Genomic DNA, 22,726 nt, shown 5'->3' with positions numbered 1-22,726 from the left:
TTAGGTGGAATTTTCTTTCTTGTAGTTTGAATCCGTTGCTCCGTGTCCGCTTCTCTGGAGCAGCAGAAAACAACCTTTCTCCCTCCTTTATATGACATCCTTTTATATATTTGAACATGGTTATCATATCACCCCTTAACCTTCTCTTCTCCAGGCTAAACATACCCAGCTCCCTAAGCCGTTCCTCATAAGGCATCGTTTCCAGGCCTTTGACCATTTTGGTTGCCCTCTTCTGGACACGTTCCAGCTTATCAGTATCCTTCTTGAACTGTGGTGCCCAGAACTGGACACAATCTTCTGTGCCCTCCCTGGGGGGCTCTTGGGCAGGTGGCTCCCACCACTCTTCCTTACCTGGCTAATCACTGACAGCTAGTGAACCAAGGTTTTGTAGTTGACACTGAAAGCTCTAAACAACTTGGGGCCTGAATAGCAAGTCACTGCTTCCCCTCATGCAGACCAAACCAATCTTGAAGACGTTCCGAGGAGACCATGCTGGTCGTTCCACGGCCGACGGATTGTTACTTGGTGACAACACAAAAGCAGGCCTGAATCAACCAGTTGAATCAAGTGTTTTCGAATCGTTGACGAAAACTTAAATTCATTAAAAGGATGGCTAACAAAATGAACCGAACCTTTCTGACAATGAAAGAGAGGGTACCTAAAAGCCAACCATGAGTCTTGCGCCGCTAGCCTGCTGGTGGCAGCTTCTCTGTCACGTTGGAGAATAAACGAGAAAAAAATGCAAATGTTCACGCTTTAATTGCACAGGAGTTTCACCTGTGTTTGAGGCACTTCTGGAATCACTTTGCTCGGCAGTCAAACTATTCTTCCTCCAGCGAATTTGTTTTGTTTTGCCTTCTGCATTGTGACTAGGCTCTTTGTTTGCGGTTTTAAGGACTTTGTGAGAATTTGCTGAAAAACAGGTCACATGTGATCAAGTTGTCGTCGTCGTCCCCCCCCCCCCGCAGAGGAGTCACAATCGTCTTTGCACCTTGGCTACAACCCTTGGTATCAAGGCCACTGGCTAATTGGATGCGTAGAGCAGAAATAAACATGGCTTGAAAAGAGAAATGTTGCCTGTGTGCATGTGGCAACGATGTTCAGAGCCCGAGACAGTCAGAGGGAAGAAATTGAATGTGTTCATTAGGCACAAAGCCAGCCTGCGTCAACTGCACACAGAATGACAAACAGGCCTCGTGGGAAATAAGTTCCATTGCATAAGTCAGGGGTAGCCCACTTGGTGTCTTCCAGCTCTAGTTGGACTACAACTCCCATCATCCCTGACGGCTCGCTGATCATAGTTGCAGGAGCTGATGGGAGATGCCTTCCAGCAACATCTGGGGTGAGAAGTCTGGTTCTGAAAGCTTCTGTGGAACCAGCTCAATCATGTCCAAACCTCTGTAGGGCATGCAAGTTTATTCACTTACCTAAAGATAAGCACGTACAGTGCAAACATAACACATCAAGAATAAGGAATGCTAGACCTATTTTTGTGTGTGTGTTATCTTGTATTTTATTCTGTGAACTGCCATGAGATCTTTTGATGAAGGGTTGTACAGTGGTACCTTGGTTTATGAACACAATTGGTTCTGGAAGTCTGTTCATAAACTGAAGCGAACTTTCACATTGAAAGTAATGGAAAGTGGATGAATCTGTTCCAGATGGGTCCGCGGAGTACTCAACCTGAAGGGTACTTAACCCGAAGCATGGGTGTAATCGGTTCCAGAAGTCTGTTCATAAACTGAAGTGTTCATAAACTGAAGCGAACTTTCCCATTGAAAGTAATGGAAAGTGAATTAATCTGTTCCAGATGGGTCCGTGACATTCGTAAACCGAAAATTCGTAAACCGAGGTTCCACTGTATATAAATAAAACAAAAGTAGACCAAAAACAGACCAAAAGCAAGCCTGGGCAGGATGCATGGAGGTTCTGGGCAGCCCAGACAACAAGACCTCTTGGCCTTGCTTATGTGGTCCAAAGGAAAGCAGAACTATGTATAGGTTTGGCACCAGCTTGGCTGCAGGAGTTGGCATACAAAGTGCCATCCCACCGTTTTAGGGACTCCACTCTGGATTTGTGTAGGGTTTATTCCTCAGCCTTTTCTTCTCCCGAAGATATCCTGCAAGGCAGCAGAGGTTTAGGATCAGAGTTTTCCTTCTCCTTCCCAGGTTGATGAGCCCCATCTACCTCTCACTTCCCTCTACAGCACGTGCAGAAACCACCTTCTTGACTGCTGGACCCACGCATGGTCTTGTCTGCTCAATCTGCCAGAGCCTGTCTTCACATGCGGGGGAAGTCCCTAACTCACCGAGGGTTTGAGACCCATCGGCTACCCTCACCTGGTTTAGCCACCAGTCAAAGTCGTTCCCAGAGTGTGGCTGCTGTTGGCATGCAGGTGGCTTCTAGGAGCCACAGGTGAGACCTTGAGTGCAGGGTGGGGACCAAAGGTGGTCAAACTACTCCAGAAGGAGCACGGGGTGTCCCTCCACCAGAGTTACTACCCCTCCCCTAACACCCCATACATCCCAAACCAAAAGCATTTGGCTGCTTGAATACTTTTCACCTATGTTGGCAAGCTGTTCCTTAAGCTTACTGAATTACTTATTCATCAATTTAAAACAGAAGATATTATTAGCCAAGCTTCTAAATTTACACAGAAACCATTTTATTATGTTTTCAGCTGACAAGGTTTACAGACAGTGGCAGATTCCTGGTGCAAGTCATATTTAAACTGGACATAATTGCATTTTTGTAATCAGTTTTAACAGACTTGCGCAGATGCACAGCATACTTACATGTAGCTGTTGCGTTACAAAATCATTATCCCGGCAGCCACTGCCTTGTGCTTCTTTACAGCTTTTAAGAACCAACACATTCATCTTTGTCTGAGGTTTTCAGTAATAAAACAAACACCAACACATTCTAAGTGCTTTAATGCAGGATTACATACGCAGCGTGACCAACAGTCTCTATCAGATCACTATTCGATGAAAGGACAGTGGCAAGAATGGTTGGTGATGGGTAATTGAGGAAAACCCAGCTGTTTGTGGAGAGAAAACACAAATAAACTCAGTGCCCGCTTCACCAAGCCATGTGGCAGTAGCTTTTCTGTGGCACTATCCTACGTGGCTGTCATCACAGAATTGTAGAATTGGAAGGGATCCCGAGGGTCATCTATTCCAACCATCTACATTTGTATGTGTGAATGCAGCAGTCATGGTCAGGAAAACTGCAGGAGCCTTTGCTTCCTGACTGGCACTGTTACCTGTCCCTCGATTTGCACACACATGCCACAGCTGGATGGGATGGAGATATGGAGAAGCTGCACTGAATGTGTGAATGCAGCCCTGTTGTGCCACAATTTGGGTGGGCTGAGGCCCTCCATCAAGTGGCACTGACAGTCTTTAGCCCAGAAGCCAGCAACCTAAGGCCCATAGGCTGGAAGCGGCCCATGAGGGTCGCTTAACTGGCCCATGAGCCGCCCCCGAACTGAGCCACCCACTTGGCGTGTCCCCAGCGTGCTGTGCTAAACCTGCACAGCGCGGCGCGGGGACTCTCTTGCACGGATCCAGAAATTGCTTCTGCGCATGCCCAGATGCTGGAAATCGCCTCTGTGCATGTCCGTGGCACCGGAAATTGCTTCTGCACATGCCCACACGCTGAAAATTGCTTCTGTGCAGGCGTGATTTCCGGCGTCTCATCTGGGGATGCACAGAAGCGATTTGCGGTATTGTGCTGCGCCGGCCCAGCCCACAGAGGATCTCTGCGGGAGTGATCCGGCCCATGCCCGGTAAGCCTAGCTGAGCCCTGTTTTAGCTGGTAAACGATGACAGTAGGTAAATGATAAACCAAATGGGAAGTTCACAGGGGCAGAATTATTTCAGGATGATTTTCACTCTGCGTTTCAAGTACCCCCAATCATAGTTACAGACTTGAGAACAGACATGCCGTGAGCTCAATCACATACAGCCATTACAAGCACCTGCAAATAGCTTCTTCCTTTTCATATTAAATGCCAGAAGCACCATGTGTCTATGTGTATGTGTGTGTGTATTCTTATAATTCATGTTCTAATTCAGGCATAGCACTTAAAGAAATTTAGAATTAACGCAATCACACCGGGAAGCAAAAGGGTTTTGTTGTCCTCAGCCTGGCATTTGCAGAAAATAGTACTGGTTTTAAAAGAAGCAGTTAAGAGCACTGTTATTTGGTCTGGTGAGATGCTATTTAGTTTAAAAGGCGATTGCACTGTGATTATAATTCACCCCTGGTTGATTTCTTTTATTGTGTTAAAAATAGCCTATAGTTCATGTTCTCTTTTAGAAGTCCTGCAAATTCATATGACGGCAGATGTATACTGGTACTCTGTCTTCTGTAACATGAGTCTTTATAACTCTGAAAGCTATTCTTATTCATGCAGCTAGAAACTTGTAATCCTTCAAGAATCATAGAGTTGGAAGGAACCCTGAACTGGAAGTCCTGCCCCCTGCAATGCAGGAATGTGCAGCTGTCCCTTACAGGAATCGAACCTGCAACCTTGAGGTCAGCACCAAGCTCCAGCCAACTGAGGTCTCCAGCTGTCCCAACAGGAGGAAATGCAGGGACCAAATGTCCCATTTCCCAGACTGCAACTTCAGCTCAAGAAGAGGAGCTCCAGGGACAGCGATTATCTGTTCCTGCTCCCTGCAAATGTATTATTGGAGGGTTCCATTTTTAAAGATTAAAGACCCAGATTTCTAGTCCTGTTGCCAGTTGGAACCAATTATTGGTACTTAGATGTCAGCAGAGAGTCAGTGCGCTAAGTTGCAAATGCTCTGCCAATGGCTGCAAAAGGAGGTGGTGTGAAAGTGGGTGGTGTGAAAGTGGGTGGGGTGGTTCAGATGGGGGTGGGGGCGGGAACCAGAAAATTTCCTCCATATCCTTTAAAAAATAACGGATACTGTTTGGGTGACTTTGCATGCAGCAGCTGCCTTGTCATGTTCTCCCACAATGTCATGTTCTCCCACAATGCCCCACGGTCCATCTCTCTCCTAACTTGCACAATACCTCTGGAATAACACTGCGTCCTGGTGTTGCATTGTTACCAGTGTGGCATTGAAGGAGAACGGAGCAAGTGCTAGACTTCTGCGAGCAGGACAATTACTGTTGGCAGGAAAACGTACATCTTTAAAAGGTCACAAAATGAACACAAGCCACTCTTGCAGGCACTGTTCATCTTTGCCGTGCTCATGAATTTCCCCCAAATTTTCTCCTGTTTCCTGAATTTATGCTTCCTCCCCTCCTGTTCTCCCTTCCCACTGCCCATTTTATTATTCCTCTTGTGGGGGGGGGGAGATGCCAAAAACTTCGGTTCAGATTTAGCAGGCTCGGAAACAGCTGCTACAATTATTCTCTTTTGGTTTTGGTGCCACGAAATAGTGTCCAAGGCAGGGCTCAAGACAGAAGTGTTTATGACTTTCCGGGACAGAATACCATTGAATAACACCAGTTATAGAATCATACACTTGGAAGGGACCCCGAGGGTCCTCTAGCCCTACCCCCTGGAATGCAGGAATCTCGACACATGGTACCCCATCCAATTCGAAGCCACGCCAGAACCTGCTTAGCTTTGTAGATGTTGCTAGGGAACAACAACAGGGGGAGAGGCTATTGCCTTCACACCCTGCTTATTGGGCTTCTTGATAGCATCTGATTGGCTACAGTTATAAAAGCAGAATGCTGGATAGGTGGAACTTTGATCTGATTAAACAGGGCTCTCATTATGGAACAAAGCCTTGATAGCAAACTTTTGAATGAATGGCCAGCGATACTATTCGAAAGGGACTCCTGCATCAGGTATAAAAGCTCTGTGCAATTTTTCAATGCGTGCTTCCTCCTATCAAATCCAAGCACCATGATACTTTGGGTACTGCCTTGCATTAAGTAAAATAAACAACATTTAAAAATAAAACTCTACTCCCTGAGGTTAAAATACCATTGTTGTATCTGATACTCTGCAGAACGTATCCTGACACGAGGACAGCCTTGCAAATGAATCCTCCAAGGTTCGCAAGACCTGGTACCAAATGATATTTGTGTGTGAGAATTGAGGGCAAATCTGAAGGGGAAAGGGGACTGCTGGCGCAGAGCAGCAAGCGATCGCCTGTATTTGCTGCAGCTGAAACAGATGCTGTTTCCACTCAGAACCAGCCGAGAGTTGCTTTTTCAACAGAACTTGTTAGCAGTGGTTGCAAAAGTGGTGTTAAGAAAGGGCAATGTAATGCATTTACCCTAATGTAAGCATATCTGTGCACACTTTCCCCTAATAAAGATGCCATGTTTTGGTTAGAGAATTGCATCTCAAAATCTGAATTAAATGCTTTTTATTTGTGAGAAAAGGGAATCTGTTGCACTACTGAACACCTCTGACTGCCAGAAAGTTATTCCTGAGGTTTAGTTGGAATCTCTTTGAAGCCATTGCTTTGTGTCCTACTCTCCAGAGCAGGAGAAAACAAGCTTGCTCCAGCTTTCATGTGACAGCGCTTGAGATATTTGAAGATGGCTATTGTATCTCTTCTCTTTTCCACACTAAACATACCCAGCTCCCTCAACCGTTCCTCATAAGGCTTGGTTTCCAGACCCTTGATCATCTTGGTCGCCTTCTTCTGCACGCCTTCCAGCTTGTCATCTGAATGAACAGCTCCCAACTCACTGCAGCAGTAGCAGCAATTGCTTTGTGGTTGGGAGGGGGAGAAAGTTGTTTTGGTTCACATTTTAATGGAAAGCTACCAAAAATTCACTTCCTGAATCAACGCCTAACCTAAAAAGACAGCTATCCTTTTAAAATCTGCACTTCTCTTGAGTTTTGTGGTGCACTGCTCCAACCAACGAACCAACGAACCAACCAACCAACCAACCAACCAACCAACCAACCAACCAACCAATGTGTATAAGAATACCAATATCAGAAGAAGGTGTGCATAAAAACATGCGTCAATTAAAATAAGGTACAAAATGCATTCTGTTGTTGTTGTTTAGTCGTTTAGTCGTGTCCAACTCTTCGTGACCCCATGGACCATAGCACGCCAGGCACTCCTGTCTTGCACTGCCTCCCGCAGTTTGGTCAGACTCATGTTGGTAGCTTCTAGAACACTGTCCAACCATCTCGTCCTCTGTCGTCCCCTTCTCCTAGTGCCCTCAATCTTTCCCAACATCAGGGTCTTTTCCAAGGATTCTTCTCTTCTCATGAGGTGGCCAAAGTATTGGAGCCTCAGCTTCACGATCTGTCCTTCCAGGGAGCACTCAGGGCTGATTTCCTTCAGAATGGATAGGTTTGATCTTCTTGCGGTCCATGGGACTCTCAAGAGTCTCCTCCAGCACCATAATTCAAAAGCATCAAAAGCAGAAATGCGTATATAAGGCAAAATTGCGTACAAGCATGTGTATATCAGGAAAAAGAAGGTGGATTTCTGTGTGGCCTTTTTTTTTTAAGTCACAAACTGATGTGGAATTGTGCAGAACTCAGCTTAGGAATTGGCAGGGGGGGGGGGAGATTCAAAAGAAAGTGAAATTGACAGATTTGGCCACATCCCTAATTGTAAGGCCTCTCAGCCACCGCTATTGTGGGGTTTACTGGAGTTCAGCTCCAAGCACTAACACTGGGAAGGGCGGTGGGGTTATGTCAGAGCTGTGGGGCATTTTGGGGGATGGCGTCCTCACTGCAGAAAGTTTCCCCAAAATTGTGGCAAGCGCTTAAACTAAGAGAGGGAAGACAACAGGATGGAGCCATCTTGCGCTGACCCCGACGTGTCAGTGCATTTGTTTGGGAACGCAAATGGCCCCTGTTGACTTTGCGTCATTTCCGGCTCAGGTATATGTGTGTTTTTCTTTGAAAAGAAAGGAAGAAAGGAAAAATGGCACCAAGGAAAGATTCCTCTATAGCTGAGGAATCTAAAAGCTTGAAGACCTACTGAAATCCGAGGTGGTAGAAATGGGAGCATCTCAAGGATCAGAGTCTCTTCAAGACCAAGAGAAAGAGAGAGAGAGGAACATCAAATGTTTTGAGTCTGCATGGCTTCCTGCGGCCACTGGTAGTTATCCATGGCGAAGGAATCATAGTCAGGGCTGTAGATGAGGGATTTGACAAAGGCTTCTTTGTCTTCCGGTTCCGGGTACCAGGAGGCCAAGTTGTTTTTGTAGGCATAGTCGACAACCTAAAAGCAAGAGAAAGACGAGAAGGAATAGAGTGGCTTCCTCCAATCTGGTGCCTTTAAGATACTTTGGTGCAAAAAGTCTGGGGGCCCCCCAGGATCGTTTTCAAGAGGAAGGCCTCCGATGTACCATTTCAACCTCGCCAAAATGAAAAAGGCCACGAAACTTACTTTGACAGCGATTTTTAAGGAGACGTCTCGAATGGAGCTCAGAGGCGGATACAACCTTCCTTCTGCAAGATTCTCTTCAGTGACCTCTTCTGCGATCGACTAGCAAGGGGAGGAAAGGAGAGAGAGTTGTGCGATTTTCAGCAAGATGAACACGAAGGCCTTCTGAATGCAAGCTCTTCACTGGTAGCTGCCTGAGATTATTATCTTACCTAGGCAGCCTTCCCCATGGAGGTCCTGGGGTGCCCAGATGACAATACCCCCCCCTCTCAGCCTCACTGATGTGGTCCAAAGGAAAGCAGAGCAAGACATTTGGCACCAGCTCGGCTGCAGGAGTTGCCGGAAGGAGGCATACAAGGCCTCATCCAACCACCTTAGGGACTCCACTTCGGATTTGTGCAGGGTTTCCTCCTTAGCCGTTTCTTCTCCCGAAGGCAGTGTATAAATTTTACGAAAGAAAAATAAACTAAACAGCTTCCCTCACAGATAAACCTGGGTCTGCTCCTGCGCCTTGTGAGAAAGGGGACTCGGGGGTGGGGGTGGGGGCAGGCCTGAAAACGGAAGGTGTATGTGCCCTGGGAAGGAGTTCTGAAAGGAAGAGGCAGAAAGGGGTAGTGGGCACAGTCCTGAGAAATTCGCCACCGCGATCTTAGCAGAATGAAAGGAATTTCCCAAACCTCTGCTGTGGCGAGAAAGATATCATCGGAGATATGCCGGACTCCACAGGCGATCACTCCCAGGGCAACTCCCGGGAAAACATAGGCGTTGTTCCCTTGGCCTGGGAAGAAGGTCTGTCCATTTGGCAGGGTCACTTTGGAGAATGGGCTCCCGCTCGCAAATATGCCTCGGCCCTGCAAACAGAGTGAGAAAGATTTGGGCACCTTGAGAGACTTGCGAGAACGCCCGGCGGCTTGGGAGGCAGTGGCCTTGATTTCTTCAGTCACTGGCAGAGGAAAGGGGGGGTTGCGGGTGCCCTTTCCGTCAGTGGTAGAGCGTGTGCTGCCCCCCTTGAACCCACTCAGGCTCAGGCAGTGCCCCCACAGCTGGCATTGCTGGGGGTTGGACTTCGTGACCCTCATAGAATCATAGAGTTGGAAGAGACCACAAGGGCCATCCAGTCCAACCCCCTGCCAAGCCGGAAACACCATCAAAGCATTCCTGACATATGCCTGTCAAGCCTCTGCTTAAAGACCTCCAAAGAAGGAGACTCCACCACACTCCTTGGTAGCAAATTCCACTGCCGAACAGCTCTTACTGTCAGGAAGTTCTTCCTAATGTTTAGGTGGAATCTTCTTTCTTGAAGCTTGAATCCATTGCTCCGTGTCCGCTTCTCTGGAGCAGCAGAAAACAACCTTTCACCCTCCTCTATATGACATCCTTTTATATATTTGAACATGGCTATCATATCACCCCTTAACCTTCTCTTCTCCAGGCTAAACATACCCAGCTCCCTAAGCCTCATAAGGCATCGTTTCCAGGCCTTTGACCATTTTGGTTGCCCTCCTCTGGACACGTTCCAGCTTGTCAGTATCCTTCTTGAACTGTGGTGCCCAGAACTGGTCACAGTACTCCAGGTGAGGTCTGACCAGAGCAGAATACAGTGGTACTATTACTTCCCTTGATCTAGATGCTATACTCCTATTGATGCAGCCCAGAATTGCATTGGCTTTGGTCCCTTCCATGGTCCCTTCCAACTCTACAATTCTATGATTCTGATTCCATGAACTGCTGGGCAGGCCAGAACTCTAGGCGGGGGCTGGAGGTACGAACATCTTGACTGCCGACTGGAGGAAACTGCACTGAGAGACCAAGAACCATAACTGACTGTGGCTTTTGCTGAAGCGATGAGAGGGGCAACCTGACACACTCTTGGGCTGTAATGTTCTGCCCCCCCTTCCGCTGCAGACTTCCAGGTGTATACATGTTCTAATAAACCATATATCTTAAAGGCACTAGCTAGTAGCTTCCGCTGTGTCTCAATTTCCCCAACGGAAACACGGCCTTGGGAAGCACCCGGAATTCTGTAATTTCATTCAGCCACTCAGCAAAGAATGGGGTGGCAAGGTAGCAATATTTTTTAAAGCAGCAGCTGTCTTTAACTGTTTGCTTGTTTTTTAAACCAGTAACCTTAATGTGCTGTGCTATATATTTTTGTAAACCACTTTGAGGTTTCCTTGCAGTCAAGTGGCACACGATTATTAAATTTAACTAATTAATCAAAAATGAAATGAAAGCAGGAGGAAAGGGAATCTTATACCTCGGTCAAGCGGTAACACTGTTCTGCAGTGCACTCTGCTTTGCTCGTAGGGTTGCTCAGGGCGAACACGATCGGCCTCTTGTTGAAAGACCCCATGTCCTTCAGAATCTGATCAGAGAAAGCGCCAGCAATAGCAGCCACACCTTCAACAGGTAAAGAATGAACAACAACAACATCAGCAAACGGTGTATCTCAGGGGTCGGCAAATTTTTTAGCCACGGGCTGGTCCACTGTCCCTCAGATCTTGTGGCGGGTCGGAGAAGCGGCACTGGGGGGGGGGAGCTGGATGAAGAGGCGAGGGGGCAAGTAGTCCTCCTCCCCACCCCCACCCCCACCCACTTCCCTTCCCTGGGGCTGCTGCCGCTGCTACCGCTACTGCTGCTATTTATGGGTAGGCAGAGCAAGCTCGTCCGCTCCGCTCTCTGACCCACAGGAGCACCAGGGCGGCGGTGGTGGAGGGAAGATGAGCTGCGCGAAAGGGCTGGCTCTGGAGAGGGGCTGCTTAAAATGGCACTCAGCCAGCTTAGCCCAGCCCCCTTCCTCCTCTAGACAGGGTGGGGAGAAGCCAGGAGGGAGGGAGGGAGGAGGCGCCACCACGGTGTGTGAGGGAGAGGGGGGGGGAATGAAATGGCGCAGAAAAAAATGGCACAGCCCAAACAAACAGAATCCCCACCCTGATTCATGGACAGTCTGTGGGCCGGATCCTGAAGGCAATTGGGCCTGATCCGGCCCACAGGCCTTAGTTTGTCGACCCCTGGTTTATCTCTTAAGGCCCTGGTTTATCTCTGGCCCTTCCACCAGATGTCAAAGAGAAAAACAACTACCAGACTTTTAGAGGACATCTGAAGGCAGCCCTGTTTAGGGAAGCTTTTCATGTTTTATAAATTATTGTATTTTAATATTTATGTTGGAAGCCGCCCAGAGTGGCAGGGGAAACCCAGCCAGATGGGCAGGGTATAAATAATAAATTATTATTTTTATTATCTTAAAGCTGCAGTCTAAAAACCACTGCTTAAAAGCAACAATATAAAAACAAATGCAACCGTTCCAAAGCAATTGGGAGCCTAACAGTTACCAATGATGGCTGTTGGTTTTACTGCCTTCACCACTTCCTCCAGGGTCTTCACGTTGGGGTGGTCATGAGCAAACATCTCCTTCTCATGGTTCAAATGACTTCTGCCCTGGGAGTCAAACAAGGCAAAGGGAAAAGGTGATAGACTTGAAGCAGTCGCCTTTTCCCTAGCACCAGAGATCTGCTAAGATTATGCCACCTGGGCACAAAGAAATTATTACTTGTTCTTGGTGGGTGCCCCACAAATGCTGGAGAAGCTCCTTTCCTCCCCAAAATCCAAGTTTGAGCGCTATCTGAAGTTGATGCAAGATGATAATTTCAGACCCTCCAAGTCTCCCTATTTTCCAGGGACGTCCCTGATTCAGAGAAGCCGTCCCGGTTTCTGATGTGATCCCAGAATGTCCCACTTTTCCTTAGGATGTCCCTATTTTCATTGGAGAAATGTTGGAGGGTATGGAGTTATCCGACACTGCCCCCCAGCTGTCCGAAGGCAGTCCTGTATAGGGAAGTTTTTTAAAAAATTGTTTAATGTTTAATTATGTTTCGATATATGTTGGAAGCTGCCCAAAGTGCTGGGGCAACCCAGTAAGATCCATGGGGTATAAATAGTAAACTTATCATTATGGAATGGGATGTCCCTATTTCCATTGGAGAAATGTTGGAGGGTATGTCATTTGCTGTGTTGACTTTTGATGGTCAAAGAAGGGAGATGATGGCATCATTTAAAATTTGACACACCACTTTTCTGTTTAATGGATATTTCATTCTATTTGGTTTTGTCAGTATGTGCGTGTTAATTTTTTTTTAAAGCTATCTATCCCAAATGCTTGGGGTTGGAGCAAGGAGGGGGAAAGAGGAGTTGAGAAATAACTAATATATTCCTATGTTCAGAGGCCTTGGGGAACTGGACTCGGTTTTCAAAAGGAAGAGAGGATGGAAATGGGACAGGATTCCATGAGTCCTGTGAACTCACCATTGCAAACTGCATTACGGACAAGTATTATACAGCAGCATGCTGGACTGTCAAGTTATATTGGCATACATGTGCTTGTGCCTTTGGATGGGTACACCGCCAATAGGTAGGTGTTCTTCACAATAGGCTTCTCTCATTTCTGCACTGAACCATCCCAAACATTTGCAAAGCTGCTCTGCCACCCCGCCTTGCCCCAGGATGGAGAGCATAGTTCTGTGGTTAATACCTTTACAATGAGTCCCTTGGAGTCCACCATCCAGATTTTTTTGATAGCTTCTCCCCTTGAAATTCCTTCCTTCTCCAGGGCCATCACAATCAGGTGAGCTATGCCCATCGCCGCCTGAAAACACAGGCAGAAAAGACAACCAATTATGGGCCCAATTCAAAGTGCTGGTGTTGACCTCTAAAGCCTGAGGACCGCAATACCTCAAGGATGACCTATCCCCATATAAACAGACCCAGACTCTGTGATCATCTTCTGAAGCCCTTCTTCGTGTACCTCCTCCACAAGACGTCCAGAGGGTGGTGATACAAGAACGGGGCCTTTTCTGCAGTGGCTCCCCATTTGTGGAATGCTCTCCCCAGGGAGGCTCGCCTGGCGCCTTCGTTACATATCTTTAGATGCCAGGCAAAAGCATTCCTCTTCAGCCAGGCCTTTGGCTGATTAATATTCTACAGCCTTTTAATTGTGGGGTTTTTTGGGGTGGCGGGTTTTAACTATATATTTGCTTTTATCTTCTGAACCACTCTGATGAAAGGCAATATATAAATCTAATCAACCACCACCACCAATCATTTCCTCTATTAGGAGAAATTGCCTATCAGTTAGAGTTGTTTGATAGTGACCACAGGCAGAGTTGGGAGGTGGTGGGCTACCTTTTGCTGGAGACTCCTAAGCAGGTGATGGGTGGTCATCCATTTCTGCACTGTAGAACCTGCATTTACCAAGGGGTTGAATTAGTAGACCTTTGTGGTCTCTTCCGACTGTGCATTTTTGTAATTCTAACTCATTTCCTCAAGGGAAATAAACCGGAAAGAAAAATCACCTGGGAAGGGAGTTGATTCTGGTATCTGGCTGGTTTTGGTTTTTGTGTGTTATTATTTTTTGTTTAAAAAAATCTGAAGCACTGTTTACATCATTCACTAGACACAAAGCAGAACCCTGTGAAATATGGATAGCCGTGGGTCATGTCTCATTCTCTACGAAACACTGCAGGATCTTTAGGGATTTGGCGCAAATGCAGGCTCACATCCCAAGCCATAAACACAAGGGTCCATCTCCCTCACAGCTGTGTAATCTCTTTCTGCAAAGCTACCATGTGAGCAGAGCTGCAAGCTCAAAACTACCCCCGCCTCCCTCCTGAGAGCAAAAGGAAAATGGTGGCTTGTTTGGCCTTTCCTCAGAGTAAGAGGAATCCTACCTCTCCAGCTCCTTGGAAGACGAATTTGTGGTCAGAAAGCTTGTTCTTTGTGATCCTCAAGGCTGCAAGGATGCCAGCTACTGCAACAGAGGCAGTTCCTGGGGGAAACAACAACAACCTCAAACCCCATAGAGTTACATGCAGTTGGTGGAAATGTCCCTGGGAACACAGAGTTAACAAGACAGACAAACTTTCCTGGGGCTGAATTCAAAATCAGCAGCAGAGACAACTGTTTTCAGTCCCGTTTACTCATGAGATCTGTTGGACGGTTGAAAAAAACAGGGCTTTTTCAGTGGTGGCATCAAAATTATGGAACTTCTTGCTGATTTGAAATGGTTAACAAATATGTTTCTGTCCCTAGCAGCTTCTGGAGCATGGTGCAAGTTCTGCAAGGTGTTTGCTTTGAAGTGTATTTTGCTGCCTGTCTTAAATGTGTTGATTGTTATAATGCCTCATTTTGTATTTTGGTAGTATTTTGTACTGTTGTCGGACGAGAACTCCCATCATTCCTGACCGCTGGTCCTGCTAGCTAGGGATGATGGGAGTTGTAGTCCAACAACAGCTGGGGACCCGCATTTGAGAAACACAAGGTGACTTGTGCATTGCTCAGGTTCGTTCTGAAATGGAAGATGTGCAGCGCTGAATATGGATGAAAAACAAAGGAATGCAACAAGAGCCCTCCTGGATCAGCCCAAATGCTTGTCGTCTTGCATTGTGTTTCCAAAAGGCGCAACCATATGTCTCCAGGAAGCCCATGAGCAGAACGCTGAGCACATTAGCAGTCTTTCAGATCACAGACTTAGGAAACATTTATCCAGCTAGGTTTAAAAATCAACACAGATTTCCCTTTAATTTCCTTCATCCGCCCCCTTCCATGCCTGTCTCAGGCACAGAGAAAACTATAATGAATAGTTCAGGAGGGGGAGAGATTTCAACATTATCTTGGGCAAGCATGCAATCTAAGCAACATTTAAAACCCAGCAGGTGCTGCTGCTCTGCTTTTAAGTGTTAGGAAACTCCACATCAAAGGGTAAATACAGACAGTTATTTGAAGAGTAATCACAGCAGGTTCCTTGCCCGCAGTGTGAACACAGCTTTACAATTTGCTATGGCGTTCATGAAATCCAATGAGCTGAATGTTGGCTCAGCTGTCAATCCGCCTCCTTCTGCACACTTCAGGTGAGCTATTCTTTTTTTTCCTTTTGAAGAAGTTGCACAGGTAGGATTCTATGCTTAGCCCTTTATTTGGTTCCCCCCACCCATCACCTTTTTTACCCTTGTGGTGTGTATTTTTAGGACCCACTTTCTAGTTATTTAGTAAAATATATGTTCACCGCCATGTCTTAAAAATTTAGATAGCAAAGTGGTTTACATCAAACTGTACCTGCTGCCAATTAGTTTCCAGACCCAATTCAAGGTGCTGGTCTTGACCTATAAAACCTTAAAACGGCTCAGGACCGCAACACCTCAAGAACTGTCTCTCCCCATATGAACAGACCCAGACCCCAAGATCACCATCTTCATGTGCCTCCTCTTTCATGAGAGGTCTGGAAGGCGGCAACACAAGAACGGGCCTTTCCCGATGTGGCTCTCCGTTTGTGGATTGCTCTCAGGGAGGCCTGCCTGGCACCTTCATTACATATCTTTAGGCATTGGGCAAAAACATTCCTCTTCAACCAGGTTTTGGGCTGATTAACATCCTATATCTTTTTAAATGTGTTTGTGGGAAGGGTGTGTGTGTGTGTGTGTGTGTGTGATTGTTTTGTTTTGTTCTTGGTATTATTACATTTGTTGTGCTTCTGCCTTGTATTTTTATGTTGCGAACCACCCTGAGATCTTTGGATGAAGGGAGGTATACATATTTAATAAATAAATAAAAACCAATAAATAAAACTGTAAAATTAAAAGCCACATACAAAAGTTAAAAACAGACACCTGAGGACCACTGTGGAAGGAAGTATTCTTCATTGCCTGCATAGGCCCGGTGGAATCGAAAGATTTTCCAGAAGTCGTTTAAAAGTTGGCGCAGAAGGTGCCTGCTGAATCTCTATTGGCAGGGAGTTCCACAGGACTGATGATACTCAAGGCTCAGTTTTCCACTGTTGCCAAACGAGCCTCACAAACTCAGAGAACTCATCTGCTCCTGCAGATGATCTCAGTGACCGAGCTGGGCTATAAGGTGACTGTGAATGGTTCTGAACTGTTTTTAATATTGTGTATCAATGCTGTATCCAGCTCTGGGCTCAACTACAAAAGAGACGTGACCAGCTGTATCCAGCCCTGGGACCTTAGGGTGAAGGATGGATTATTTTCATCATCATTATTAATAAATTTATTTTTTAAAGCTGCAAAACATTTTCAAGAATAGACATCACAGGTGTGTGTGTGTGGGGGGGTAGAGCCCTAACTCAGCCTGCAAAAAGGTGCCAGATTTAATCCCCAGCATCTCCAGGTAAGGCTGAGAGAGTCTCTTGCAGAACAGTCACTGCCAATCACTTCCAAGAATGCTGAGCTAGAAGGACCAACTGCCTGATTTATTTATCTCCCCCCCCCCTATTGCATTTCCAATAGATATTGCATTATCTTTTCCTCCAGGGAGCTCAAGGTGACGTACATGGCTCCCCTCCCACTCCTCATTTAATCCCCACAATAACCCTGTGAGGTAGGTTAGGCAGTGACTGGCCCAAGGTGGGGATTTTAAAGGCAGTTTCCTGTGTTCTGGGTGTTGACCAACCAGCTCAATGCCCAAAACACACACAGTTGTTTTCCTTCCTGCTTCAAATGAAACCATCCTGCAGTTGTAATCAAACCACCGTTTCTTAGAAGGCTGCTTACAAGACCTCCGCTGGTGTCTTTGCTGTTTCCTATAATCGCTTTAAAAGGGCCTTTATGCAAGAGTCCATTCTTGTACTATTAAAAAAATTAAGGGTATCTATCTATCTATCGACGCGGGTGGCGCTGTGGTCTAAACCACAGAGTCCAGGGCTTGCTGATCAGAAGGTTGGCGGTTCGCATCCCCGCAACAGGGTGAGCTCCTGTCCCAGCTCCTGCCAACCTAGCAGTTTGAAAGCACGTCAACGTGCCAGTAGATAAATAGGTACCGCTCCGGTGGGAAGGTAAACGGCGTTTCCGTGTGCTGCTCTGGCTCGGCAGGAGCGGCTTAGTCATGATGGCCACATGACCCGAAAGCTGTACGCTGGCTCCCTCGGCCAATAAGGTGAGATGAGCGCCGCAACCCCAGAGTCGTCCGCGACTGGACTTAATGGTCAGGGGTCCCTTTACCTTTCTATCATCTATCTATCATCTATCTATCTATCTATCTATCATCTATCTATCTATCTATCTATCTATCTATCTATCTATCTATCTATCTATCTATCTATCGCAGGGGTGGCCAACTCCCAAGAGACTACGATCTACTCACAGTTAAAAACTGGCAGTGATCCACCCCCTTTTAAGGGGTTCAGTCAAAGTTGTTGAACTTTTTTTAGGGAGGGGGAAAGCCACGTTTTTTAGGGGTTCAGGGCAAAAATGATGAGCTTCTTTGGGGGAAGCCAGTGATCTACCACAGACGTCCAGTAATCTACCGGTAGATCACGATCTACCTGTTGGATGTGCCTGATTTATATTATATATATACAGTAGAACCTTGGTTAACGAATTATCGGTTTATGAACGCTGCGGACCCATCTGGAACGGATTAATTCACTTTCCATTACTTTCAATGGGAAAGTTCGCTTCAGTTACACCCATGCTTCGGGTTAAGTACGCTTCAGGTTGAGTACTCCGCGGACCCGTCTGGAACGGATTAATCCACTTTCCATAACTTTCAATGGGAAAGTTCGCTTCAGTTTATGAACGCTTCAGTTTATGAACAGACTTCTGGAACCAATTGTGTCCATAAACCAAGGTACCACTGTATATTCATCATCTCAAAACTGCTCTGCACTCCTCTATCCACTAGGTGGAGCTACGGATTAATAGTTCGTCGGTACAGCTAACTAACTAGGTGGACACTTTGCCAAATAAACTCAGGGAGTTTTTGTTTTTTTTTAAAAAAATGCTCTCATAAAGATAGAAGAAGTGGGGTGGGTGGGTTGAGGAATCGATGTTGGTGTATGACTCAGCCTGTTCTGTGATGTGGTTTTAAGAAGCCCATATCCCTGCGAGACAGGGTGTGTCGTTACTCCTAATCCTATCCTTCAATTCCAGATAGGATGGAAAGGTTGCAAGGCTTTGGTGCAATGACAAGAACCAGTAATAGGGTCCCCCCCCCCTCCTCAAAATGTGTTTCTAATCCTCCATCGTCTCCACATGTTTGTTCTCTCGCTCTCCAATTACTCAAAAGACACCAAAATTAATGCACCCTGGGTGCAGAAGAATAATTTATCTTTGGGATTACAGTTTGCTGAACTTGAAGTGGGGTAAAAAAAAGAAATGAAAAAGTGTTCACAGCTGCTTTGCACAAACTGTTGGCTAATCAATGTTTGTTTAATCCCAAAGGGTCACTCTTAAAAAAATTAATCTTGCCACAGATTGCTGAAGGGATTCTTTTGTAAACTGGTCTCTTTGCTTTCCGCAAACTTGCAAGTTTCTACTTCAAACAGAGTTCCTTAATTAACAAAGGGAAGCTAGACTGGCTAAGGGCCCAGTCCGTCACCATGTTTACTTGCAAGTAAGTGGCTTTCATTTCAATCGGGCTTATTTGAAAGAGTGTGTGTTTAGGATTCCAGCTGTAAGTCTCCTTTGGAAAGGGAGAGGAAGGCTGGAATCAAAGCTTTAATTGTCTCCTGGGAGTCTCCCCCCATTTCAGTTAATGCACCATTGTTCACAAGTTACGCTTATTCTGCTTTAAATGTCACCACAATCGCCCTCTAGCTAGTGTGGGACAAGGCATTCCCCCATCTTCCCAGCCTGGATTCTGGCCATACTGCTCTGAGACTAGGCTGATATTTGGTCCTTCAGACTGGTGTTTTTTTGTTTTGTTTTTGGCAGGTGTATTCTATAAAACACCATTAATGAGATAATCATGCATTAGCCGTGGGTTTATCCTGAATCATCCACACCAGGCATCCCCAAACTTCGGCCCTCCAGATGTTTTGGACTACAATTCCCATCTTCCCTGACCACTGGTTCTGTTAGCTAGGGATCATGGGAGTTGTAGGCCAAAACATCTGGAGGGCCACAGTTTGGGGATGCCTGATCCACACACTTCATTTTCCTTTATTAGTTGCTCCATGAGGCTATCCCAAAGTTAGCACATTACTGTTGCTAGAGGGGCACCATTGCGCTATAGTGTAACAAAAGCGGGACCCGACCCCGCAAACAAAAAACCCCACCAAAAATCAAAAATCCTGGAGAATTTGTGGTATAAAATTTTTCAACAGGAAGTTATATTTGGAAAAGCAGCATGCCCACCCCCAAAACCCTTGAGGGTGCAGCGTTGAAAGTGGAATTGCATGTGACCACCTTGAAACCATCATGAGCACAAATTATCGTGGATGCAAAAATGACAAGGACATCTGTAGGGGTCCTTGTTGTTGTTGTTGTTGTTGTTGTTTAGTTGTTTAGTCGTGTCCGACTCTTCGTGACCCCATGGACCATAGCACGCCAGGCACTCCTGTCTTGCACTGCCTCCCGCAGTTTGGTCAAACTCATGTTCATAGCTTCAAGAACACTGTCCAACCATCTCGTCCTCTGTTGTCCCCTTCTCCTAGTGCCCTTAATCCTACCAATATCTTTCTAACTCACCCTGCTGCCATTCCTTCCCCCTGCCCCACCCCACCCTCTGGTGAAACACTTGACATTCTTTTATGTTTTTATATTCTGCTGGAAGCCTCCCAGAGTGGCTGGGGAAACTCAGCCAGATGGACAGGGTATTATTATTATTATTATTATTGATGGAATGCCACACATGCCTTTTGGAAGCTGCAAAAAAGGAAGCCAAGTGAAACATCATGGTTGGAAGAAGGGAGGGACCCTCCTGCATTCAGGACGATTTGCCCTCATAATGGGACTGCTTGTACCTACAAAAGTTTTGCAGAGGGCTGCCGGCTGCATTTCCAATTGGTGCCTGGTTCTGTAACTTCCCCCCGGAACCCTGGAACTTTTCATATCGCAAGCATTCTGTGTGTGTTCCCCCCCCTTTTATCCCGCTTTCATTGCACTATAGTGCCCCTCCAGTTGGCCATAAGGCAACGACATTGCAACTCTCGAAGCGGGATGACGTGTGGACGGTGCAGCGTAAATCCGACACTAAATGCACTATTACTGATAAAATGCTACGGAACTTGTTGTTGTTGGCATCTGTCTATGTTGGGAGACAATGGAGGAGTGCGCCTTTGGGGGGCGAAGCCAAACTGTTGGAAGGTTGCAGCACCTGTAGAGGCCGATACAGGAGAGACATGTTTGGTTGCAGCTGAGGCAGGTGAAGGTGTCCAGTTGTGTTGCTGAAGATGCACCAAGGCATTTCTCCTGAGTAGGGGGTGGGGTCCACTAACACAAGAAACTAACAGTGTTTCCCAGTTATCTTTCCAGTTTTACAGGGGACCGGAGAGTGGGGTTTGTGGAAGAAAACTGCATCAGTGAAAGGAATAAGACGTTGTGTGTGTGTGTGTGTGTGTGTGTGTGTGTGTGTGTGGACGTGTAATCCAGAATTCAGTTGACCACAAAAGGCTGCAATGTGACTGTGAATTTGCATTCCTCAGCAGCCTAATGCAAGCATAATTAAAGCCCCCAGCCCCCCCCCAACAGCAGGAAAGAGGCTCAAAAACACTTATCTGTCTATAGAGCCCCTTTTCAGTACTTAAAAAGGAAAAGATCAACGAGGCGTCGCAAAAAACTGAACAAGCCCCAGAGAAACCCAGTTGATGGTAGCTCCATGTCATCCAGAACCTTACCATCTGTTACTGACATCACAGTAGCAGCCAAGAAGAAATGAGTCTTCCTACTGCCAGATAGTTGTATTAATGGGTGTCATCCGCTGCCAGGAACATTTCCGAATGCCCCTGTGGACTTTTTCCTCAAGTCTGGGATGAGCTAGTTCAGCACATCCATGTCCAAGACGCCACGCAGCTTCTGTGCTCATCCTTGGACCAATTTCCTCGACAGCAGAGAGGATCTCCATGCAAACCCCCACAGAACGTGGTACCGAGTCCTGTGTCTCGTCAGCGAACGCTCTGCATCTCTTACCTTGAATGTCATCATTGAACGTGCAATATCTGTCGCGGTATTTGTTGAGAAGCCGGAAGGCGTTGGCGTTGGCAAAGTCTTCAAACTGAATGAGGCAATTCATCCCATACCTGGAGGTTTCAAAAGAAAGACCAAGATAAAACTGAGCTGGTGTCTCGTGTCAGCGCAAGTTTTTCCAGGAAGAAATTGAAGATCCATCTTTGCAAAGCATTATAGAATACTCTTAATTTTGCACACAGCTGGTCAACCATTAAAAACATTTTTTTAAAAAAAACATTAAAAGATCCTGACAATAGGTTGTATTCAGAGTAGAACAGGCATCCCCAAACTGCGGCCCTCCAGATGTTTTGGCCTACAACTCCCATGATCCCCAGCTAACAGGACCAGTGGTCAGGGAAGATGGGAATTGTAGTCCAAAACATCTGGAGGGCCAAAGTTTGGGGATGCCTGGAGTAGAACCACTGAAATGAACCTATGTGAGCCATGGCCTTTAAGTTTGACGGGTCTACTCTGAGTAGGGCTAGTGTTGAATGTCAGACAGGTTTAAGATGTGGTCCAACACAAGGCAGGCTCTGTCGGCTTGGAACCATCAAATTCGGTGTAAAAAAAAAACCCATTCAAAACACATTCCTTTGCCACCTATATTTGGGAAGCACAAAACAGATGACTCGAGAGGCAAATTTCTGATTTTGGCATTTGTCTGCTTGTGGGCTACAAGGAGGGCAGGAATCAATAATGTCTTCTCAAATGTACCTGAATAAACAAGAGATAGACATAGAGCTGGCCAGCAAGTTATTAGTATGTTCAATGACTATATGCTCCTCCAAATGACATGTTTATCAAGCATTCATCCTGAAATTTCTTGCACAAAGCTTACATGGAAGTTAGGAATGTACCTGGTCTTTATTAAACATTAGTTGTGATTTATTTGCATTGAGGTTATAGGACCTCAATGCAAATAAATCATAACTAATGCTTAATCCTTGCTTGAGGGGTGCCTATATGTCACCCTGTTAGCGATTTGTTCATTTTACACTTTCCAAAGCACTTGCCTGTCAGTTTCCAAACTGTAGAAAGCCAAGCTTCTCCTTTAAAGTGGATTTGTGTTTTGCACTGGTGTATCGGGGCCCTTTAACCTGCTTTAACCGTGCAAACCTACACCTTTGGTGTGTGCTTGAATCCCTCGCAAAGAACGGTGACAGTCAGGAGGCATCCCAAGTGACAAAAAAGAAAAGAGAGAGAACTAAATCCTGCAGTGTATGAATAATCATAATCACAATAACGCTGCCTTTGGGACCTCAAGCATTGCAAGGAAACATTGGCACAGCTCTCCCTGAGAAATACAACATGAACAAGTAGGGCACACCAAGGGCTTGAAACCAGAAACTGAAACCAGACAAATCATGCTTCGCTTCTAGCCAGGCCACTGAGAGCCCCATTCATTGCAGCTTTTAA

General features: G+C 46.2%; 1 protein-coding gene across 1 annotated transcript in view; it reads right to left on the bottom strand.

The window, feature by feature from the left end:
* Positions 1–759: 759 nt before the first annotated feature.
* ME3 (malic enzyme 3) overlaps positions 760–22,726 on the bottom strand; it is an 84,863-nt gene continuing 62,896 nt past the window's right edge. The window contains exons 9-16 of the mRNA XM_035114891.2: positions 21,272–21,381; positions 14,081–14,178; positions 12,886–12,999; positions 11,690–11,795; positions 10,615–10,757; positions 9,035–9,208; positions 8,361–8,459; positions 760–8,192 (exon numbers count right to left, since the gene is read on the bottom strand). Of these exons, the coding sequence (XP_034970782.2) occupies positions 8,031–8,192; positions 8,361–8,459; positions 9,035–9,208; positions 10,615–10,757; positions 11,690–11,795; positions 12,886–12,999; positions 14,081–14,178; positions 21,272–21,381 (1,006 nt within the window). The 3' untranslated portion in view covers positions 760–8,030. The remainder of the gene's footprint in view (positions 8,193–8,360; positions 8,460–9,034; positions 9,209–10,614; positions 10,758–11,689; positions 11,796–12,885; positions 13,000–14,080; positions 14,179–21,271; positions 21,382–22,726) is intronic.

The sequence above is a fragment of the Zootoca vivipara genome, chromosome 4 (genome assembly GCF_963506605.1).
Source record: "Zootoca vivipara chromosome 4, rZooViv1.1, whole genome shotgun sequence".
Taxonomy (NCBI): domain Eukaryota; kingdom Metazoa; phylum Chordata; class Lepidosauria; order Squamata; family Lacertidae; genus Zootoca; species Zootoca vivipara.
Note: the sequence above shows the minus strand (reverse complement) of the source record. Positions and strands in the feature narration are given on the sequence as shown.